Here is a 24339-nt window from a genome sequence, read left to right on the forward strand (position 1 = left end):
GGAAATCTGTTTATAATGTTAAATATTTATAAATCGCTATAAATATGTAAGAATGTTAAAACTGGTATTCTTTTCTGACTATATAAATTAATACTGTATAAATTAGTAGCTCACATACTAAATTTTTAATTTTAGACAAGCTGTGTGGCTTGTGATACCAGTGTAAATATCAGCCATGGCTTTGTTATTCAGAACTGGGAAACAGCTTTGGCAATATTTTGAAGAACTGTCGGGTGAGTATTTGTGCGTATAATTTATATCGGTAAATAGTAACAAATTTGTAATAGTAAAAAAACTAAAATATACCAAAAAATTTAAAATTTAAGGAAATATAAGATCCTTCAAATATTTTTTAAACAAAAATTTTTAGTTACACCCTTAATAAAACTAGGTTTAATGCAAAGTATAACTTTCATATTGCTTTGTACAGCTTCGTATCAATCAATTGTAGCCAAATTAACATTGTCAGTGACAAAATTAGAAACTAATAATTAATTTTGCACACTTCACTGATGTGGCTAGGTTCAATGTCTCAGTTTAGACTAACAGTTATCACTGAAGTTCAAAAATTTTGATGCGTCTGAGCCTACGAACTAGGTCTTGATGATCTAGCAGTGTCAACATTTTATTGTTGGCAATGTTCTTTATTTCTTCTTTATGTTTTTTCCTGTCTAGCTTCAGATGTTTACCTTTGTTTCAGATATACGATGAAGCGTTATACCACTCTATCATCATTGGGTTTTATAAGCTTTAGTTTTTGTATCTGCTCCACATTTGGTTCTTCTACTTTTCGGACCAAGTCCGCCGCTGAATTACAACTTCCTAAAGTAATAAATGTTCGAGTTATTTGATTTTTGCACCACGTAGATGTTGCTGCGGTTAGATCCTCGCTATGTACAGGTATCGTTGTGCAATAGGATTGGAAAACCACAAAAGAAAGCCTTTTAATTAGGAAAAACTTTTAGCGAGTTTAAATTACATTGATGTTTTTAATAAATTGGTAGAATAGGCGTTGCTAGCAAATGTTTTGTAGAATGTCTCCAATCCTGTATTGTAGGGAGCAGGTGGACGTTAGTTGTGGGTTTGTTGTATTTGTTGTAGCAGCTGTTGTGTTGGGTTAAGGACAGGTTGGGTGTTGTATGTTATTGTTTTGTCTAATTGTAGGTATACTGATATGAATGTTTGGTGTAGTTGTTCTTGTAGGAGAATTGGTAATGTATGAAATAGTATGCATTTTGTTCTATTTAAGGTGTTTGAAAGATTCTGTGGTATAAAATGTCATTTGTGTGGTGTTGTTATACTGTTTGTGTTAATGAAGTCTATCGGTTTACGTCGGATGTGATTATGTCATCATTGATGGTGCATTATTGAAGGTCTTCTGTCCATTTAGGGATATTAAGAAGAGGGCTATAGGTATATAGAGTTGCCTGTTGCTCTGCAACCTGGACTTCTATTCGGTATGGTATATTTTTCATTAGGTTGTGGTTTTTTAAGATACGGGAGAATTTTATTTGGTTGGAGAAACTGATTGGGAGTTGTGTTAGGTAATAATTGTGTGTGTATTCTTGTTCTGTTGTGTTGGGTGAAGGGTCAGGTGAGCTGGTTTGATCATAGGTGGAGCAGGTGTTTTTTACCTTTTTTGTCTTTTTGGTTTGCCTTTGCTTTTTGTTTGCTTTATCTTTTTCTACAGTTTTCATTTCTGTTACTTTGTCGCAGTAGCTTTTCAGCCAGGGTAGTGATTTATTCTAGTTGAGTTCTTGGATTGATATGAGTTGTCCGTCATCTATGATAATGGATACTTGTGAGGATCTTGAGGAGAAGAAAAGGTTATCCTCGTCTATTTAAGGAGGATTTGCATGGGATTGGGATGGGTTTAATTTGCATTTGGATCTGGTATGAGACATTGTTATGTGTATGTATGTGTGTGTGTGTGTTTTGTGTTTTACCTGTTTGTTTTGTGTACAGTTGGTACCGTTTTTGGAATTAGGAGTCTTCCAGTTCTACACCACTGTTGGTGCTCTTTTCACCTATTTATTTTTTAATACAAATCGATTCCAGAATATAAGAACTGGCTGGTGCCGGTGCCAAGTGTCGAGATACAGACTGTTTTGAGTATATGTACCTCTTAATATCATTATCATTATTAACCTGTATGCGTCCACTGCTGCACATAGGTCTCATTCAGCTCTTTTCGTCTTGCATACAATTATTGCTAACACGCTTCAGGTCGTTAGTCCATCTAGTTGGTGGGCGTCCTCTGCTCCGTATTGCTTTTTGCCCTAGTCCCCACTCTTAAATACGTTTTCTCCATCGGTTGTCTGATAATCTGGTGACCTGTCCTGGCTAATCTCATTTTAGCGATTTTTTCGATAGTTGTTGTTTTTCGTTCTTGATGTTGTGTTTGTTCTACGACGTATTTCTTCGTTTGGGATTCGGTCTCTCAGAGAGACACCCAACATCTGGCGCTCCATAGCCATCTAAGTCACGCGAATCTTATTAACTACCTTTTTTGGGAGTGTTAATGTTTCCGCTCCATAAGTGAGTACAGGTAACATACATTGGTCAAAGATTTTCCTTTTGAGGCCTATGAGTATATCCGATTTAAATACGTAGTTTAATTTACCAAACGCTGCCCAGGCTAATCCTATGCGACGTGGGAGCTCACATGTTTGGTTATCTCTGCCCAACCGAATTTCATATCCTAGATACTTATACGATGTAGTCTGTACAATATCACCTCCATCAACAGCAATATTTCGATTTAGCACCAGATTAGTCATTATTTGCGTCTTGTTCATATAAATCTTTAGTCCGACCTCCAAGAAAGCGTGATATAATTTTTTAAACTTTATTATTGCATCATCCATACGATTGGCTATAAGGACGATGTCATCTGCAAATCTCAAATGACTGAGCTTCTTTCCATTTATGTTGATACCGTGCTCGTTTAGATGTGCCTTCTTACAAGTAGGTATGTTCTAAAAGCGTCGTGAATAGCTTTGTAGAGACTGTGTCTCCTTGCGTACACCTCGCTGTATACAGAATTTATTTATTTCTTGTTCAGATAGTCTTACGCTAGCTGTGGCATTTTGGTAGATATATTTGATTATGTTAGTGTAGCGATGGTCTATTAGGCATTCTGTCAATGCTTTTAACATTTTCTGATTGCTTATGATATCGATTGCTTTCTCATACTCGACAAATATCAGTGCCAAAGATTTGTTGTATTCTGCCGACTTCTCTATCAGGTTCTTTATCACTAGTAAGTAGTCATTAGTGCTGTATTCCGATCTAAATCCAACTTGTTCTCTAGGCTGATAGAAATCTAAGTTAGCCTCTTAATATACCCTTCCTTAAACAATTCTCCATCAATTGTTTGTTTTTTCGCCATTTACGACAAATTGTTCGTTTGGAACCTTATCTGGGACGTTACCCGAATGGAACGGTTGTCGGAACTGTTATCTGGTTGTTCTACGCGACCAGTTAGATGAATCACTACTGTTACGCAAGTGATTTTACTCTTCTGTGATGGTAAGCTGGAACTGGTACAGCTTCCTCTGCTTCTAATTCTATTATGAGTCTTTTGGGAGTTATTTTTCTTCTGGCTCCGTGTCGAATATGCTTTTAGGACTCTCTTATTGTCTTAAATCTGTTCTTGTCAACGTTTTGGAAGATATTTTGTTTTATATTTAACCAAAAAATCAAAGTCAGAAACTTATAACCTTATAGCCCAGGGAGTCATTTGATCCAACATGAATCAAATATAAATCAATACTACAATATGTAATACCAGCTTTAGAAACTATGCCGCCAATTCTTATCAGTACACAAAGCATGGGGTTCAAATTAAGGGTTGCGCCTTAGATTTCCTTGTTTCAGCCAAAATTTACGGCGTTGCAAACAAACTAACCTACGTATATACTGATCCGAAACTTTGTGCATGAATGCCGTACTCTGTCAAATTGTAGAAAATGGGGAAAAAGGTATTATGGACTGAACCTAGGGTTTCTAGGTATTAGAGACTAAACAATTATTAGGGATAAAACTCGTTTTATTGGTATTATACTCTAAATTGCTCATTTGCTTTAGTGCTTACTTTTAAAACTTTTGTATAAATAACTGTTATGGCAACAACACACTTTGCTATGGATTATTTTGTTATGCGCTATAGTCTCCGCATAAGACGCAGTGTGGAAGGTACATTTGTCAATTATATGCTTCATTCGCATTCATACGCAAATACCCGAATAGCAAATATACCTATCCGTCCATTTGTCGGTTTTTTGACACACTTTAGGCAAATGTACGCCGAATGTACAAACCTCTTTCCATATCAGTTGGCCCAACTTTAGATTGATAAGAAAATTAAGTTTTAGGGAACAAAGTAAATTTTAATGCATCGAACAACATTTTTGAATTTTAATTAAACAGAATAATAATAAATTTAAAAAAATGCATAGACTATGTTTTATTAACAAAAACAAATGTGGAAGTTTACCACTGAGTTATATCCCCTTTATTGAAGTTATACTTCTATAGGCGCGCTCCACGTTGGAAATTTGTATGGGAATGAATGTGTGAAATCATTACACATGCAAGATAATAAGTAAGAGAGAGACAGAAGATATATTTCCTCTCTCTTCCTCTCTCGAACATAAAAATGTTCCTTTTGTATATATATTTAATAATATATATATATATATATATATATATATATATATATATATATATATATATATTATATATAATAAATAAAATATTTATTAATAATATTTATGTGATATGTTTTGTATTATTTATTAAATGTTCATAATTATATTAGTCTTTTGTATTTCAAAATAATAATCTCAATAAATCACTGTATGACCCAGAACTGTCAATTTTGAAATCCGTCTGTGGCATGTCCTCGGTAGTATAGTAGTCAGTATCCTTGCCTGTCACGCGGGAGACCGGGGTTCGATTCCCAGTCGGGGAGGACTTTTTTATTAATATTATTACATGATAAATTAAACATATGCGTAAGTAGAAAAGTTATGTATATTATTGTCATTTTTAAATACTTATGAATATTGCATTTTAATTTGTTATGTATTATTATATTGAATTATGTTGCACTGTATTGTAGTGTATTTTTTTATGTATATTATTGTCATTTTTAAATACTTATGAATATTGCATTTTAATTTTTATTGTATTATTATATTGAATTATGTTGCAGTGTATTGTATTGTATTTTTATATTAATAACAAAATAAACAATGAATTTTACTGCAGAGTATGTGTAAAAAAATTTTTGCATTCAACTCCTTTCATACATATATTAAAATATAAATATACATTTTCATCAAAATATTAATTGAATCCTTCATTTACTATACTCCTATTACAGGTCAAATGTTGTTTATTAATTGTTAGTAAGTCGTTATTAATTCTGTTTCTCTTTCTGCTATGTGTTACCTATAGCATTGTATATGTAATGATTGTGCAGACTGACTCCCAAATAAATTTATAACTGCGAATGCGTGTATAGAAGTGTAACTTCTACCGGCAGTTTCACTGGACTGCCACACCCGTTTTTTTTTAATGACATCCTTCGAGGTATAGTTTTCACCAAGTTCTGACAAAATTCTAATGTAAACGAATCCTATATATCTTGCAGTTTTTCCTTTAATTCGTGGATGGACCTGGCAGGATGTTTTCTCAAAGCTTTTTTCATTTCGCGCCACAAAGTCTCTATCGGGTACAAGTCGGGACTGTTAGAAACCCATTCCAGAAGTGGTATGCCACGGTCTTCAATCCACTTTAAAAAATTTTTTGTGGTAAAAATAGGTGTTCTATAATCAGTAAAAAAAATTCTAAAATAATAAAATATTTGTTCGTGTTGACTCATCGATAAAATGCAACTTTCCCACATCTTTAGACGACATGCTGCCCCAGATCATGACAGATGCCGAAAATTTAACTTTTCTCTTCAGACAGTCGGGATGGAAAGCTTCATTTTTCCTGCGAATGACGACACTCTTACTGTCTCCACCACACACTTTAAATCTGGACTCATTACTCCATTGTATGGAATCCCATTGCGACTGAGTACAATCATAATGCTCTTCTGACCATTTTAGTCTATTTTTCTTTTGTTATAATGTTAAAAGTGGCTTTTTCTTAGCCCAAAATAAAATGAAATTTATTAAAAATAATTCGTACTAATTTTTTCAGCTATAAAACTTACTTTGTAAGTACCAAATCTTAATTTGTGGGTCTCTCGGTGACATGTTGATCTAGAAACGTGTCTTCCAATAACGTCACTGCATAAAACGCTTAACTCCATATAGTTTGTTCGTCGATTTTTTACTATAATGCGTCTTAATGCCCTTCGATCTGATTCGGTTATATACGACCGAACCTCTAGTTTTGTATCTTCTGGCTATATTTCTAACACTATAGAGTGACAATTGCAACATATTTATGATTTCCGAATTGGATTTTCCAGAATTAAAAAATCTAATATACAATCCAGAAACGGTAAAAAGTTTTACAGTACTACAAAATACATTTGACATTAACTGACAAAATTATTGTTGTCATTTTTCCATAGCTACCTCTGGATTTAACGTAATTATAAAAAAATCAACGTATGTTGTCATAAGTGAATGCCTAGCCAGGGTTTAGTGATTTTTTTTGTTGAAAATAAATAAAAAACGATAAGGGTAATGTTTTTAATAAATATTAATAAAAATGTCATATTAATTAATATGGGAACTTATAAAAACATGCAGAGTATAATTTGGTTTTGGTAATCGACTTAAACTGCAAATTCCATAGGTGGGCTAACTGATAAGGGAAGGGGCTCGTATATGTCGACTGCCCACATTCGCTGTTTATTTTAACCTAACTTTACTGTAATTCTTGTTATTCTTGAACCAATAATTCGACAAATCTGTATGTTTATATACAACTAACCTATTACGCTTTGATTTGTGATGTACCTGCTGTGAAATGAAGTAGACAAATAAAAAGTTAATGAGATTTCTGAATTTATACTTTTACATTTTGTTTTTGCCAAACACGCATGACGCAAATATTTGGCATGTTTGGCCGCCGCGCCGGCACAAGTGTGCGGTAGAGTATGTGTTATTCGGTGACGAATCACAAATATTTGTGTATATACAGCAAAGCCGCATGACAAATAATACATTGCAAAGTGTGGTGACGCCATTAAATAATAATGAATTTATAGCAATTATTGTTTTACTTAGTACCATTATATTTTAAAAAATGTCTATTTTAGATCCTGCTAATGTTTCATTCATCACTTCTCCAATATTTATTGCATCATTCCTTATTACATATGTATTATTGGTGACAAAAGTTGTTCCCAGTTTTATGGAAAATAGGAGGCCATACAATATTCGACGTATTATAATTGTATATGATATAATTCAAATATTAGTGAATTTATACCTATTCATTAAGGTAAGTGTTTATTTATTATGACAGTATTAATTTTTTATTTTAGTTTTAAATTATAATAATATCAAGTATTGTATTGTCTTTCCGTTTTCTAGGAAATCACTTTTAATTTACTCAGATGCAAAAAAACGCAACGGAGAAAATTTTGGTCAAATTCAAAGTATTTCATTTTTTTTAATTTCAGCCCTACTTTGATGATTTTTTTAGCACACTGTGTATAAATTTATAAATTTTAATTTGGTATAGTCAGTTTTTTGATAGAATTTTATATTTGACTTATTGTACGTTGTTAATTAAAACGTGGTTTTATTATCCGAACTTTGAAATATCCTGTGGAATAATTCCGTTTGCGAAGTTTTGTAAACATTATTTTTCAGTTGCAACGATGTCTCCTAAGCATTGTGTTTTTTGTTCCATGTCAAAATATGCCTTGGTTGATTTGTTAGAGCCAAATGAATTTGCCACCCACAATTTATGACTTTTTTAATTATGATTATTTTGGAGTTATTTGTTATTTTATTATTATACGAGGTGGCTTTGGTGACTGTTATCATTATGTCATATTATATTTTGTTTATCTATAATTGATCATGGTTCTTAGTGTGGAAGATTGTGCGAAAGCCGTTGCTCTGGTTAAAGATGAGCGAAATTATAAATATGTGGATTGGAGTACTACATACTCATCGCTCTATCACCCAAAGGGTAGCGAAACGTTTTATATGAACTGGAATAAACAAGCGTAAAGCGGGAAGTGGTAGGAAGCGCAAAACTACCGCTTTAGATGATCGTTTTATACGAGTCAACGCTTTTCGGAATGTTTATTTAACAGCGGTGAAAACAACAAATCAGCTTCAAGAGGTTCGAGGCAATAATGTTAGTGTATTTACAGTTCGTCGAAGATTACATAAATTTGGTTTGCAAAGTTGCAGACCAGCAACTGGACCCAAGTTACTTTCACGGCACAGAATGGGTAGACTACAATTTTCCAGAGAATATTTACATTGGAATTTAGAACATTGAAGTAATGTTCTTTTTACGGATAAGTCGAGATACTGTCTTCATTCATCAGATGAACAGGTATGGCGTACAACTGGAGAGAGATTTGCGGAGTACGCTTTCAGTTCCCGCGTTAGCCATGGAGGGGGTTCGGTGATGATATGGGCAGGAATATCCCGAGAGACGCACAATAAATTGGTATTCATTGAGGGTTCGTTGACAGCACGCCGGTATATTGAGGAAATTTTAGCGAATCACGTAGTACCCTTTTCTCGATACATAGGGGATGATTTTCTATTAATGCAACATAATGCGCGACCACACTCTGCAATGTGTGTCACGAAATATTTAGAGGAAGTTGGCATTAATAAAATAAACTGTCCAACGTGTTCGCCAGATCTGAACCCAATAAATCACGTTTGGGACATGGTTGGTAGAAATATTAGAGGTCGCGAAGTCGCAACATCCTCAATTAACGAACTTCGCTTGGCTCTAAAAGAGGAATGGCAAAACCGCAACCTTATAGACAGCATGAGCCGACGTATACTGGCAGTTATAGAAGCTACTTATTACAAAGTATTAAGTTATTTTTTAGTAGTTTTTCTTTGTTATTTGTATTCTTAGGTTAAGTTACATTTAAGTTGTTTTTTTATGTTTTATTATTGTTATCATTGTTCATTAAAACCAAGATCATGTCGTTGCTTTTATCATCATCATCATATAACGGGGGTACTACGGCGATTGCCGCTTCCCGCATTTCAGCCTCCATCTTTTCCTATCTCTCCAATCTCCCTCTTCTAAGCCTCTAGATTGCATTGTTTTTGTAATTTCTCTTCTCCAGGAATTTGGTGGTCTTTCCCTTTTCCTTCTTTCTGGCGGAACATACATTAAGGCTTTCTTTGGCCACCGCTCCTCCTCCATTCTCATCACGTGACCATACCATTGTAATTGTCTTTCTTGTATTCTATCTGAAAGAGTATCTCTAATTCCTGTACGGTTTCGTATTTCCTCATTCCTGATTCTTTCCATTCTCGATACTCGACATAACCTTCTAAGATAATCCATTTCCACAACGTCTACTTCATCTCGTTCATTCTTCGTCATCGTCCAACATTCGGCACCATATGTGGTAATTGGTTCTACAATTGCTCTGTATACGCGAAGTTTGGTATGCATCTTTATTTTATTAGACCACAGTAATGAATTCAGTATTCGGATGCATTTTTTCCCTACGGTTATTCGGTTTTGTACATCTATCTTAACTCTGCCATCTGCTGATATGATACTTCCTAGATATTTATACTGGTTGCAGCCTTTTATGACTGCGTTTTCAAGCCTCAGATCTGTGGTATTTCCTCCAATTTTTAAATATTCTGTTTTGCTTATGTTTACAGTATTGGCATATTCCTCAAATAATTTTCGATTCATATAATTTATATCTTCCTCATCGGTTGCAACCACCACCTGATCATCTGCAAACAACAATGTATACAGAGTTTCTTGTCCCACTTCGATGCCCATAAATCTACATTTATTTCTCCAATTCCTCAATGTTTCTTGGACGTATATTTTAAAGAGTGTCGGTGACAAACAGCATCCTTGCTTTAGGCCTTTAGTGACTTTAAATTCATTTGAGGTTCTGGTTCCAATTTTTACATAACTAACTGCATTTTCGTACAATTTATATATCGCTCGGATATACGTCGAATCCAATCCGGACCTTTTGAGGACCTCAAACATTTTCTTTAACGGGACACTATCGTATGCTTTCTCAAGGTCTATAAATACCAAATGGGTCTCTCTACTTCTTTCGACAAGCTTTTCAATTATTTGTCGTAGGATAAATATATTATCAAGACAGGATCTCCCGGTACGAAAGCCGCTTTGTTCTTCAATATCTTGTATCTGTCTTTCAACCCTCTTCTTTAATATTCTGCCGTACAACCGGCCCACAGAGCTCGTCACACTAATACCTCTATAATTGGAACAGTCTCTTTTATTCCCTCTCTTATATATGGAGCTTATATAAGATTTATTCCAATCTTTATGAATTTCCTAGTCTCCACGCATACATTTATTGAAAAGGTCTACTATTAATTCTAAAAGTGCAGTCGGCCCATATTTAACCAGCTCTATGGGAATGTCTCCAGGCCCTGCGGCTTTTCCGTTTTTAACCTCTTTTAAGGTTTTCGTCAATTCAGATAATGTTATTATAGGGATTTCCTGTCTTTCGTCTCTGTTGTCTATTAATTCCCTTATCTTTTCCCATCTGTACTCTACTCTATCCTCTTTCAGCAGTTTCGTATAATATTCTTCCCATTCATTTAACTTTATGAGAGAAATGTTGTCTTCATTTTTCTCATTTTTCCTTAACTGTTTTAATGTTTTCCAAGCTTGCGCCACTTTTGTTCCACCCATAAATCTGTCCAGTTCATCACACTTAGCCTCCCAGTTTATATTTTTCGCCTTATCCACGTCTTTTTTAACTTCTCTATTCCATTTAGCGTATATTTGCTAGTCGTTGCTTTTATTCATTATTTAAATACAGTACTTCTGGGATGTCATTATGACATTCCTTCGATATCAGTATATAATCCCCATCGTCGTATTACAAATTAATACAAAATATAATGTTAATAATATTAAAAGTCGTAAATTGTGGGTAGTAAAGTTATTTCGCTCCTAAAAATGAACCAATTTATATTTTCACATGAAACAAAAAACATAATACTTAATACACTAGACCACTTAAATGGCTAAAACGGAAAAACTAGGTTTTACGAAAATCTGCTAACGAAACTATTCCACGGGATGTTTTATATTTAGAATAACAAATCACCTTTCGATTAACCCCGTACAATAAACCAAATACAAAATTTTATTAAAAAACTTACTATACTAAATTAAAATTTATAAATTTTTACAGTGTGCTAAAAAAACCTTTAAAATAGGGCTAAAAATATAAAACTGAAATACTTTGAATTTGACCAAAATTTTCTCCGTTGCGTTTTTTTATATCTGAGTGTAGCTTGGATATTATAGCTTTTTCCGTTATTTCTCAGCTGCTCAAGTCTATCCAGATATCTATGTGGCATTACCCAGCCTTCCCATTTATGTTTCAACGTAGGTGTTGCTATTTTCTTATGAAGTTTCATCAATATTAAGTTTTTTGTTTTTTTCTTCAATGTTTTGTAAATTAGCAAGGTTCTGAAACTACTTTCTTGTTGTATGTCTAATGTAAACATTATGTTTATATAGGACTAAGCTACAATTATTGGTGGTAATAAGAATCACATTTTTAACTAACTAGTACGTTTGACGTTTCGACTTGTACTCCGGAAATCCCTCTCAACAAAGATTATTATCAAAAATTCTGGAAAAATGTATAACTAAAGTTATTTTTTATTATGTTATATATATATAATGGCTATACACCCCAGCGTGGGATTAAACCGCGAATACTATCTAGATCCTATTCCTTAGGTGGATCAGTCCCTTTTGTTTATGTTATCTTTTTGACGATATCTCTTCATTTTTTTCAGTTTTTCCTCTCCATTCTCTGACTCCTGCCCTTTTTAGGTCTTCTTCAACTTGCAGCCACTTTGATCTTGGTCTTCCCCTTCTCTTTCTTCCTCCTGGATTCCATTTTATCATTACGTATGTCACTACTTCATCTCCTGCTCGCCAAATGTGACCTAACCATCTAACTCTGCATTGCTTTATTTTAGTCACGATGTCTTCCCTAAGTTCTTCCTTGATCTCTGCATTTATTCTGCTTCTATATTCATTTTGCTCTGTTCTGATGGGTCCCAGTATGGTTCTCATAATCTTTCTCTCCGCTATTCTTAAATCTTTTTCATCTTTTTTGACCATCGTCATTGTTTCTCTTGTATATAATAATATTGGCCTAATTATGGTGCTATAAATGTTCATCTTAGTTTTCTTAGTAAGTGTTTTGCTTTTAAGTAATTCTTTTGTTTGTAAAATAAGATTTATTCGCTGCTAAATTTTTTTCTTTTATTTCGGACTTTTTTCTCCGGTTTTGCTTATTGTAACTCCTAGATATTTGAACTATTCTACTTCTACAAACTCAGAACTTCCTATTTTGGTTTTTTCTTTCATTGGCTTTTTCCCTAATCTTAATATTTTTGTCTGTTCTTGATTGAATCAAAGTCCAATTACCTCCCCTTTCTTTTTTATTTCTTCCAGCATATCTCTCATTATTTTCCTGTTCTTTGCAATAATAGCAATAATTGTCTGCATATGCGATTATTTGACCACCTCTTGTTCTTAGATTTCCTTTATTTATATTTCGTAGTACATATTCTAAGGCTAGACTAAATAGAGTTTTTGATAAGACATCTCCTTGTTTCATCCCTTTATTTATACTGAATTCCTCTGTCTCTCCTCTTTGTGTCTTTATGCCAATTTTTGTAATTTTCATTGTCATCTGAGTTTATGTGGAATTTTTATTCTTTTAAGTGCTATCATTAATCCTTTCCTTTTAATTGAATCAAATGCCTGTTTGAAGTATATGAATAACATTTTCAATTCTAATTTATATTCGTTTGCTTTTTCCATTATTTGTTTTATTGTGTGTATTGCATCTATTGTAAATCTTCCTTCTGTGAATCCACATTGGTACTGCCCTACTATTTTCTTTGTGATCTTTGATAACCTCCTTTTTATTATTGATGTCAATTTTTTATATGTTGTATTTAATAACGTTATTCTTCTATAATTTTCACAAATTTGTTGATCTCCCTTTTTACGTATTGTTATGATCTGCCCTACCTCCCAGTGCACTGGCATTTTCTCTTCTTTCCATATGTTTTTTAATAGTGCCAGTATTTTTCTCTCAGCTCCCTTTCTCCGTATTTTATTAGTTCCATATTAATTCCATCATTATTAGGTTCTTTTCCATTTTTGCTTCTCTGTATTTCTTTCTTCAATTCCTCTAATGTTGTTTTTTTTTAAATTTTGATGTCTACTTCATGTACTTTGTCTGATTCTGCTCATTATTCATTTCTTCTCCTGTTATTTCCTTCGTCAAGAGCTCTCTGTAGTAGTCCCTCCATACTTGCTTGTATTCTTGATCCTCTATTATTACTGTTCCCTCTTTATTTTTTAGTCCATTTGTTTTGTATTTATATTTTTTGTTTTGTTCTTTAATCTTTTTGCAAACTTTTTTTCGTATTTCTGTTTTGTTCTTTCCTGCATTTTTTCGTCTACCCATCTTCTTTTATTTTGCCATATCACTTTCTTAGCATTATTTATTAATTTATCATATTCTTGCCTCTTTTTCTCTTTATCTGTTCTTAGCCATTTAATTATGGCTTGCACTTTTTTCCTGTTATTGCTCTACATTTTTGGTTATACCATCTGTTTTTTGTTTTATCCTGACTTTTACATATCTGCATATTTGCACCTACTTCTATTGATTTTTTTTATCGTCTTCCATTCTGTTTATATCTTCTGCTTTATATTTCTCTTTAATTTGAACTGTTACTGCCTCTCCATATTTTTTTCTTATTTCTTCACTACCCATTTTATTGACATTTCACTTTTTATGTCGGTTTTTCTGTTTTGTTTCAATTTTAACTGTTTCTCTTATAGATCCTGTGACCATGTAGTGGTCTGAATCTGCACACGCATCTCTAAATGTTCTTACATCTTTTATTGATGATTGCTTTCGTTTATTAATTATTATGTAATCAATTTGACTGTATGTTTTGTGATCTGGTGACCTCCATGTTACCTTATGTATTTTAGGGTGTTTAAATTTTGTCGAGCTTATTAACAAATTTGTTCTTGTTGCTAGGTTACTTAATAGTTGCCCATTGTCATTCGTGTTTTCATGTATTGTATGCTTTCCTACAATTTGTTGTATTAAGTACTCTTTTCCAATGTGGGCATTGAGGTCTCCTAGTACAAATATGACATCTTTGGGTATTTTTTCTATCTCCTCTTCGACCATAATATGTTATGGCATTTCAAAATTGACATATTTGACCTCGGCTTGTAGGCAGCAACATGCAAATGGCTGAAAAAAATCTGATTGTGACATTTTAACCTTAAGAACATCAAATTATGACTGTTTTGTGTTTTTTTGTGTTATAAGTTTGTAAAAAATGTATGGTAATTGTGATTTTGTGCAAACTTAGATTTGTGTATTGTGTGTTGCATAAGCTTTGTGTATAAGATTGTAGGTGATGTCTTTCGAGTTCCTTTTACTCTGCTAATGTTAGTGTATTCCTGTTGTTAACTTTTTATTTTAGTATTGGCAACCAAGGCCTGTTAAATTCTGCTGATTGGTCTTCTTCTTCTTCCTATGCCGTCCCCATTAACGGAGGTTGGCGACCACATTTTTAAAAGCTTCTCTGTCTTTTGCAACGTGGAATAATTCGTCTGCAGTCATGTTTATCCAGTCTCGAATATTTCGCAGCCATGACTTCCTCTTTCTACCTGTTCCCTTTTTGCCATCGACTCTACCCTGCATGATGACCTGCAGAAGACTATATTTATTATTTCTCAGTATGTGTCCAAGGTATGCAGTCTTGCGTACTTTTATCGTTCTCAAAAATTTTTTTGTCTCGACCCATCCTTCTCAGCACTTCCTCATTAGTGACCCTGGCAGTCCATAGAATTCTCAACATTCTCCGGTATATCCAAAGTTCAAAGGCTTCAATCTTCTTAACTATTTGCGCTTTTAGTGTCCATGTTTCTACCCCGTACAATAGTTGCGACCAGACGTAACATTCAACAAACCTCAGTCTCAGCGCAGTATTCAGATTTTTGTCACAGAACAATTGCTTGAATTTTAAGAACGCTGCCCTTGCCATTTCTATTCGTACCCGGATCTCTTGGTCTGGATCTAATTCTGTGTTGATGTAAGCTCCCAGATATTTATATTTTGTCACTCTCTTTATTTGCTGTACACCAAGAGTTAGTTGTTCATTATTTATTGGACTCCTTGATACTATCATAAATTTGGTCTTATCTGTGTTGATGTCAAGTCCCATTTGAATGCATTCACTATTTATTGCATCTAGTAAAATTTGTAGTTCTTCTATACTCTCAGCCATAATTACCGTGTCATCTGCAAATCTCATGGTGTTTATGATTTCTCCACCAATTCTTATTCCCTCTTTTCTTTCCCATAAGGTTTTTCTGAATATGACCTGTGAGTACACGTTGAAAAGCGTCGGAGACAAGACGCATCCTTGCCTAACCCCTCTCGCAATCGGTATATTATTTGTTTCTATATCGTTCACCTTTACTACTGCTTTCTGGTTCCAGTATATAGCCTTAATAAACTCAATGTCTTTTTTGTCTAAATTGATCTTTTTTAATTCATCTATTAACTTCATATGCTGCACTCGTTCAAAGGCCTTCCTAAAGTCTATGAAGCATACATATGCACTCTTGGTATATTCCCGAGACATTTCTGCAAGAGTACCGTCAACGCAAATAATGCCTCTCTTGTACCCATGCCTCCTCTGAAGAAAAACTGAGTTTCATCTATCTGCTCCTCACATTTCTTATAAATTCGGTTTTGAACAATTTTCAAGAGAATCTTTAAAGGGTGGCACATTAGGCTTATCAATCTATAGTCATTACATGATTTGAGATTGTTGTTTTTTGGTAGAGGTAAAAATATCGATTTAAGCCATTCTTCCGGGATGTTGCCCTCTACATATATGTGGTTGAGAATTCGGATAAGTCTCTTTATATTACCGTCATCTAAGGCTTTTAACAGTTCAACTGGAATTTGACCAGGACCCGGTGCTTTTCCTTGTTTTGCATTCTGTAGGGCATTCTTTACTATATATATATATATATATATATATATATATATATATATATATAATTATATATATATATATATATATATATATATATATATAATTATATATATATATATATATATATATAAGCGGGGATCCTACAGCTTCTGCCGCTGCCCGCATTTCGATCGCCATCTTTTTCTATCTCTCCAGGTGTCTTCATTAATTGCTCTATCTTTCATGGTTTCCATAACACCTTGTATCCAAGACTTGGCTGGTCTTCCTCGTTTCCTTCTATTACTTGGATTGTATTCCATAGCTCTTTTTGGCCATCTGTTGTCGTCCATCCTCTGTACGTGTCCATACCATATTAACTGTCTAGTTTCTATTCTTTCAGAAGTTGTATGTACTCTATCTGTTTTTCTTCTAATTTCAGAATTAGGTATACGTTCTACTCTTGATATACGGCAAGCTCTTCTTAGGTAGTCCATTTCAACCGTGTCAACTTTTTTCTTTCCTTTTACTGTCATTTGCCAACATTCTGCTCCATATGTAAGAATGGGCTCTACAATTACTTTGTAGATAGTCATTTTAGTTCTCATAGTAGCTTTGTTGGACCAAAGTATCGAATTCAGAATTTGAACACTCTTCCTGCCTTGTTGCACTGTATAGTCTATATCTCGTTCTGTTGTTCCTTTACTGCAGATAATACTTCCCAAATATTTGTATTCGTAGCACCTTTTCATTTGTCTAATTTCCAAATCCGGGTCTTCGTCTTCATTGCCTATTCGCATATATTCTGTTTTAGACATATTCATACTCATCCCCCATTTTTCGTATTTATCTTTGAGCTTTCTAAGCATATAATCTGCATCTTCTTCACAGCTTGCAATTAGTACTTGATCATCTGCAAAGAACAGCGTTGTCAGATAATGGTTGTTAAGCTTCAACCCCATTCCCGCACATTTTTGTCTCCACTGGTGCAGTGCTTCTTGGATATATATTTTGAATAGGGTAGGGGAAAGACAACATCCTTGTCTCAAGCCTTTCGTTACTGTAAATACCCTTGAGAAAGTATTTCCTGTTTTTACAGTGCTTTGAGGACATTTATAGATGTTCAGTATTGCTTTTAGATATGTTTTACTAAGGTCCGTTTTCGTCAAGACACTAAATAATAGTTTTAAAGGAACTGTATCATAAGCCTTCTCCAGATCTATAAATACCAGATGCGTAGGGAGGTTTCGAGCTGTTCGTTTTTCAATTACTTGTTGAAGGGTAAATGTGTTGTCCACGCACGATCTTCCTGCTCTGAAGCCGCTTTGTTCTTCAATTTCTTTATACTCCTCTTCTATTCTTCTTTTCAATATACGACCATATAACTTTCCCAGCGAGCTAGTTACGCTAATGCCTCTATAATTTCCGCATTCTTTTCTGTCTCCCTTTTTATAAATGGGGCTAATGTGGGCCAAATTCCAATCGTCTGGAATCGTTTGGCCTTCAATTAAGCATTTATTAAAAATATTCACTATGCTTTCCAAAAGAGCATCCGGTCCATGTTTCACCAACTCGATGGGAATGTCTCCAGGCCCGGGTGCTTTTCCATTTTTCATTTGTTTCAATTCTTTTTTCAGTTCTTCTTTGTTTATCTTATGCACCTCTGAGTTTTCTGTCATTGAGATATGGTCAGGTCTTTCCATAAATTCGTACCTACTTTCTGTTAATAGCGTTTCGTAATATTTTTCCCACCTTTTATTCTTTACTTCTGAGAGTAAAATTTGTAGGTATTGTTTTTCTTCACCTATATCTTGTTCATTTTCTCTCTCGTCATGTAACAGATGGATTATATATTGTTCCCATACTTCCTTTATTTTGCTCCTTCAGTAAGTATTTCTCCATTATTATCCCTTGTTATGAGTGTTCTTCTTTGTCTGGTGTTGCCTGTAAGTTCTTTCATTTTTTTATGTAAGTTTGAGGTGTCATGTTTGTTGCTGAGTTCTTCCAATTCCTGACATTCTTTGTTCATCCATTCCTCCTTAGCCTTTCTGATTTCATATTTGATTTTATTCTTGATGGTTTTATATTTATTTTCATCTTTATTTTTGTATTTTCTTTTTTCAGTTATTAGCTCAACTATTTAATACAAGTCTAGTTAAATAGGTTTTTTTGGTTGATAAATGTTGTTTAAGTGTTTTAACTTTATTACCAAATACAAGTCTAGTTTTACTTGTTTGTTACCAAATACAAGTCTAGTTAGGTTTTTTTGATTGATAAAATTATGTTTAGGTGTTTAACTTTATTACCAAATTCGAGTCTGTTTTTACTTACCAAGTAAAATACAAGTATACCAAGTTATACTTACTGTATTACCAAGTTTCATAAATAAACAGTAGCGAAGACCAAAATGCGTTTTTATTACATTTACCAGAGCTGTTAGGATAGTATTACTAATAACCGGTTAATCTAATTATAAAGGCATTATTAATCACATTGACCCACTGCTAAGATTATTATTAATATTTAGCGGATATTATTAATACAGACCGGACTTATCACATTGACCGTAACATATACACTTAGTAGCCTTTTCTTATCACATTCCTTAGTCAAGTGTTTGCGCTAATATTTTACTGTCCATTATAAATAATGACATTAACCTCAATTTTTCGAAAACAGTAAGGTTTGCTTTATTTTGGTACCTTAATTACAAGTTCAATTTACTCCTTTACTTCAAACTTTTGGTGTCTTCTCTAAGACTCATTTTTTTCTAGAGTGATATGTTTATTATTTATTAATATAAATATTATTTTATAAATTCTTTCGGAATTTAATTTGCGTCAGCTACTTTTTTGCTTTTTACACAGTTTACTGCAAATTTTATTTCATCTTTTGTAATTTCTGCTTAGGCGATATTCATCCTCCCATCAATATCTCCCATTTTTATAAGTAACTGAGTTACTGTTAAAAATTTAATATTGTTATTCATGAGATGACATTTATACCTTTTAAATTTTGACCGTTCAGGAATCGTTACGAATAGACTTCTAGTATCGATTTTTTATTTTTCTGTTTGTTTTACATCTTTTATTGACAGATATTTTTTTACTTTTTTACTTTTCGTTTAATGCCTTTATTTAGTTAGTTATTTTTCCTTGCAGTTTTTAATTTAAACCTGCTTAAAATAAATATACGATGACTAGAAGCGAATTGATCGAAAGTAATATTTCGTGATTCTACCCGTGAAGCATTTTCGTGGCTCTAGTTCCGTGACGCTCGCCTCAGCATTTTAATATAGAGAAAAAAGTAATACAACGGCAGCATAGAACCTTCGCTTTAATTACTAGAAAACTTTTTCGTTTCGAATGATCTAATCTTTATTCGAGGCAAAAAAAAATAATTATTGAAATTTGTTTTTAAATCATATTTAAAGAAAGTCTCCTAAAATTTTGAACCGTTCCTTTAGATTTGTATAAAGGAGATATTTTCTAGTAGTAATTCGTTAGATTCGCAAATCAGACCAATTTTAATAATGGGAGCGGTCTTACAGTGTGGTGGAGTATGAAAAAGTAAAATGCCTGATTTTAAATTTTTTTTTTAATAAAAATGCAATTTATTAATAAAATTTTCAGGCTCTAATATTTTATGCACACTCACCATATCTAATATGTGTTGAAAGCACAATGGAACATTTACTTGCGTTAGGAAGATGGGAGATATTCTTTCTTAAAGCATTTGACTGCGTTGAAACTGTAAGTATTTTTATTTTTGTAGTACACTTTGTATATAGTAAGCATGTGTAATGATTTTAGTAATTTTTAAAATTTGTTAAAATATAATACCTAATAAAATTTTCAAGTAATTATATTAAATAATAATACTTATCCATGAACGACTAAAACATTTATAAAATATTCTCTTTTTTATTTTAATTATATTATTAATTTGATTTAATTATGTTTAATTCTATTAAATTTAATTTTATTTACTTAAAGTTAATTTTATTTCATTTTGAGTAATTATATTTAATTTTATTTAATTATATTTAGTTTTATTTAATTTCATTTTATTTTATTTAATTTTATATAATTTTAATTACTTTTTATAATTTTTAATAATCTTTTTTTTTAATTTTTTTATAATTGGTTATAATTTTTTATAATTTCACATAATTTCATAATTTAATTTAATTTTAATTTTATTTAATTTTTTATTTTTTACAATTTTTCCCAATTATTTAAAATTTTTAAATAGTAAGTTTATTAAATTTTATTTAAATCTATTTAATTTTATTTAGTTTTATTTAATTTCATTTAACTTTATTTAATTTTATTAATTTTATTTAATTTCATTTAATTTTATTTAATTTTATTTAATTTTATTTATTTTATTTAATTTTATTTAATTTTATTTAATTTTATTTAATTTTATTTAATTTTATTTAATTTTATTTAATTTTATTAAATTTTATTTAATTTTATTTAATTTTATTATTTTTATTTAATTTTATTTAATTTTATTTAATTTTATTAAATTTTATTTAATTTTATTAAATTTTATTTAATTTTATTAAATTTTATTTAATTTTATTAAATTTTATTTAATTTTATTTAATTTTATTTAATTTTATTCAATTTTATTTAATTTTATTTAATTTTATTTAATTTTATTTAATTTTGTTTAATTTTATTTAATTTTATTTAATTTTATTTAATTTTATTTAATTTTGTTTAATTTTATTTAATTTTATTTAATTTTATTTAATTTTATTTAATTTTATTTAATTTTATTTAATTTTATTTAATTTTATTTAATTTTATTTAATTTTATTTAATTTTATTTAATTTTATTTAATTTTATTTAATTTTATTTAATTTTATTTAATTTTATTTAATTTTATTTATTTTATTTAATTTTATTTAAATTTATTTTATTTTATTTAATTTTATATAACTTTATACATTTTATTTAATTTTATATAACTTTATAAATTTTATTTCATTTTATTTAACTTTATAAATTTTCTTTAATTTTATATAACTTTATAAATTTTATTTTGTTTAATTCTATTCATTTTATAAATTTTCATGTGATTTTATTTAATTTTTACAGTTTTTTAAAAATTTTTATAAATTTTTATCCTTTTAGTTTATAGAGTTTTATTTACTTTTATTTATTTTTATTTCGTTATATTAAAGTTTAGTTAATTTTCTGTAATTGTATTTAATTTATATTTTTATTTGGTATATACTGCAGATGTGTTGATCTGGCCAGTTTTTCCTCGATTTTAGTCATAAAATGGGCTGGTATTCGTGAAGTGGATGTTTCGAATCTAGACTTTCTTTCGTTCTCTAGCTACTTATCTTCGGATATTAGGTGGATTGATAGCTACGATATTATAGAGTCTATGTATGGATGTGCGTCTTAATATCCGCTGAATTTGGCAGACTAATTTATAGCTAAATCTACGTGTTAAGTATGTGTCGGTGTCACCCATACTGGCAAGGTATATTCGGCAGCAGAAGTGTAGCGTGCAAGCGTCTACGTTTTAACGGTGGAAGGATGTGCTTCTCATTTTTAGCTGACAAGTTTGCGAAGAATATTATTTTTCTGGTCCTCAGTTTGCCTTTTAATTTTAAACGAAGTTCTGTGAATGACAAAGTGCGATACAAACCATCTTTAAGGTATTCATAGCAAGTCCAGAATTTAAGGATTTCATCACACTATTGGACGTTGTCTATGTGATATCCCCACCTAAGGAAATATCACATAGATTTTGGAGAAATGCCCTCAAATTTAAGGTGTCTTAAGCGGTATTTAAATTGACAAATACCACTCCTCATACTTGATATCTTTCGTGCTCGTCTTCGCTGTGTTGGTTAGGATTTAGTATTTGTGACGTACATGATCTTCCCTGTCTATAGCTACTTTTGTCTTTTAATTTTTTCTTGTTTTTCTTGTATTATCGGTAAAATTATGTTAAGGATCATGTGCAGAAGTATTTTGTATAGCTAACAAAATAAATACATATATTGGCAGATAGCTTTTGTGGTCGTTGGAGTTTTGGCCAGGTTTAAGGAAGGCAACAACTTTGCCTTTGCTTTGCTTGTCTACAGACTTTGGATATCAGCCATTGTTGTATTTCTGGTCCATTTTTTATAATTAGCTTTGTGCTCAGATCCTCAGTCAGGAGCGGTAATATTGTTCATCATATACGTAGATAGTGGATCCAAGCTCAACATCCTTGAAAGGTTCCCTCAGCTGACTAGTTTTGACCTCTCTCATTTTATGTTTTTCTTTGCTTCTTTGCCGGCCGAGATAGCACTTTCACATTTATAATCTGATTTTCAGCGATCATTGCAATACTGGCTGTGGACTAATCCCACAAAAGTATCAGAAAATTTGCAATAAAAACTAAATAAAATGGGAAAAAACCATGGACGACCGACGGTATATTACAGATGATGGACAGAAGAAGAGAATCCAAGCAAAAAGACTAAGTTGCATATCAATTTTTAGACAAAGAGATAAAAAAGCTGTTAGAGAAGCTAAAAATAGAAATCTGGAAGAACAGTGCGAAAAAATCGAGATATTGGAACTTAAACACGATTCCTTCAACCTCCACAAAAATATCAAAGAAGCATCAGGCATCTATAAATCAAAAAGGCCGGGACACTTAACAGACGCTCAAGGAAAATCAAGAGTTGATATTGAAGAAACAAAAACAACATGGATGAACTATGTGACAACAACATTTGAAGACGATAGGAATGTCACCATCACACAAAATAAAAATAACGATACCGGACCACCTATTCTAAAACAATATATATAAAAAGTATGAAGAACACATGACAAACACACAATTCGGCTTCAGGGATGCATTGGGTACAAGTTCTCTTTCTAAGATGTAGAGACGTGAATTGTGACGTATATGTGTGTTTTTTTGATATTATATAATAAACAATATCTATTACGAACAAACTACAGCTGTTAGGGATCAGTTAACAGACAACATAAAGATACAAAGAGGTGTGCGACAGGGATGTATATTGTCCCCATTATTGTTCAATACATATTCAGAGCACTCGTCTATGTCTAACGGACATAGACGAGGGAATACTTATAAACGGAGAACTATTGAACAACATAAGATACGCTGATGATACTGTCATTTTTGCAGACAGTGATGAAGGTGTGCAGACACTTGTCTCCAGGGTGGCAGAAGTAAGTAGCAGATTTGGGCTTAATGTTTACATAAAAAAAAAACCAAATACATGGTTATAAGCAAAAATAGGATACCACCTGGTCAATTACTAGTTAACTAACAAACTATAACACAAATCACCAACTTTTGCTATCTGGGTGCAAACTTAAATGAACAGTGGGATCAATCGACGGAAATTAAGATAAGGATCCAGAAGGCAAGATCAGCTTTCGTCAAAATGAAAAAAATCTTTAACAGCCACGATTTGGAAATAAAAGTTTGTTTGCTAAAATGCTACGTATTCTCGATACTTTTATATGGCGTAGAATCATGGACCTTAACTGAAGCATCACTGAAGAGACTGGAAGCATTTGAGATGTGGTGATATAGACGTATGTTGAGGATTTCCTGGATAGACAGAGTTACCAACGAAGAAGTACCACATAGAATGGGTAAAGAGCGCGAATTAGTCATAACCATAAAACGTCGCAAACTAGAATACCTGTACCATATAATGCGCAATGAGCAACTATATGAGCTACTTCGGACCATACTTCAAGGTAAAGTGCATGGAAAAAGAGGTCCAGGACGAAGAAGAATATCCTGGCTGCATAACCTGAGAAAATGGTTTAACTTAACCACTACCGGACTTGTCAGGGCAACAGTCAACAAAGTCAGAATAGCCATGTTAGTGTCCAACATCCGTAACGGATAGGCACTATAAGAAGAAGAAGAAAATGGGAACTTGGCTAAAAAATGGTGAATTAGAGTAAATGAAACCAAGTCAGTACATGTAAGCTTTACAATGAAACCAGGTGAATGCCTCCCGGTTACACTCAATGGCAAGCAAATAAGTAAGGCAAACGACACGACACAAAATACTTA

The 24339-nt window shown here is 32.2% G+C and overlaps 1 protein-coding gene across 1 annotated transcript in view; it reads left to right on the forward strand.

Annotated features, from left to right (window-relative positions):
* The first annotated feature begins 90 nt into the window (after window positions 1-90).
* Window positions 91-24339, forward strand: part of LOC140441275 (very long chain fatty acid elongase AAEL008004-like) — a 36622-nt gene continuing 12373 nt past the window's right edge. Inside the window, exons 1-3 of the mRNA XM_072531891.1 lie at window positions 91-233; window positions 7289-7473; window positions 19880-19999. Of these exons, the coding sequence (XP_072387992.1) occupies window positions 176-233; window positions 7289-7473; window positions 19880-19999 (363 nt within the window). The 5' untranslated portion in view covers window positions 91-175. The remainder of the gene's footprint in view (window positions 234-7288; window positions 7474-19879; window positions 20000-24339) is intronic.

The sequence above is a fragment of the Diabrotica undecimpunctata genome, chromosome 5, assembly GCF_040954645.1.
Source record: "Diabrotica undecimpunctata isolate CICGRU chromosome 5, icDiaUnde3, whole genome shotgun sequence".
Classification (NCBI taxonomy): Eukaryota; Metazoa; Arthropoda; class Insecta; order Coleoptera; family Chrysomelidae; genus Diabrotica; species Diabrotica undecimpunctata.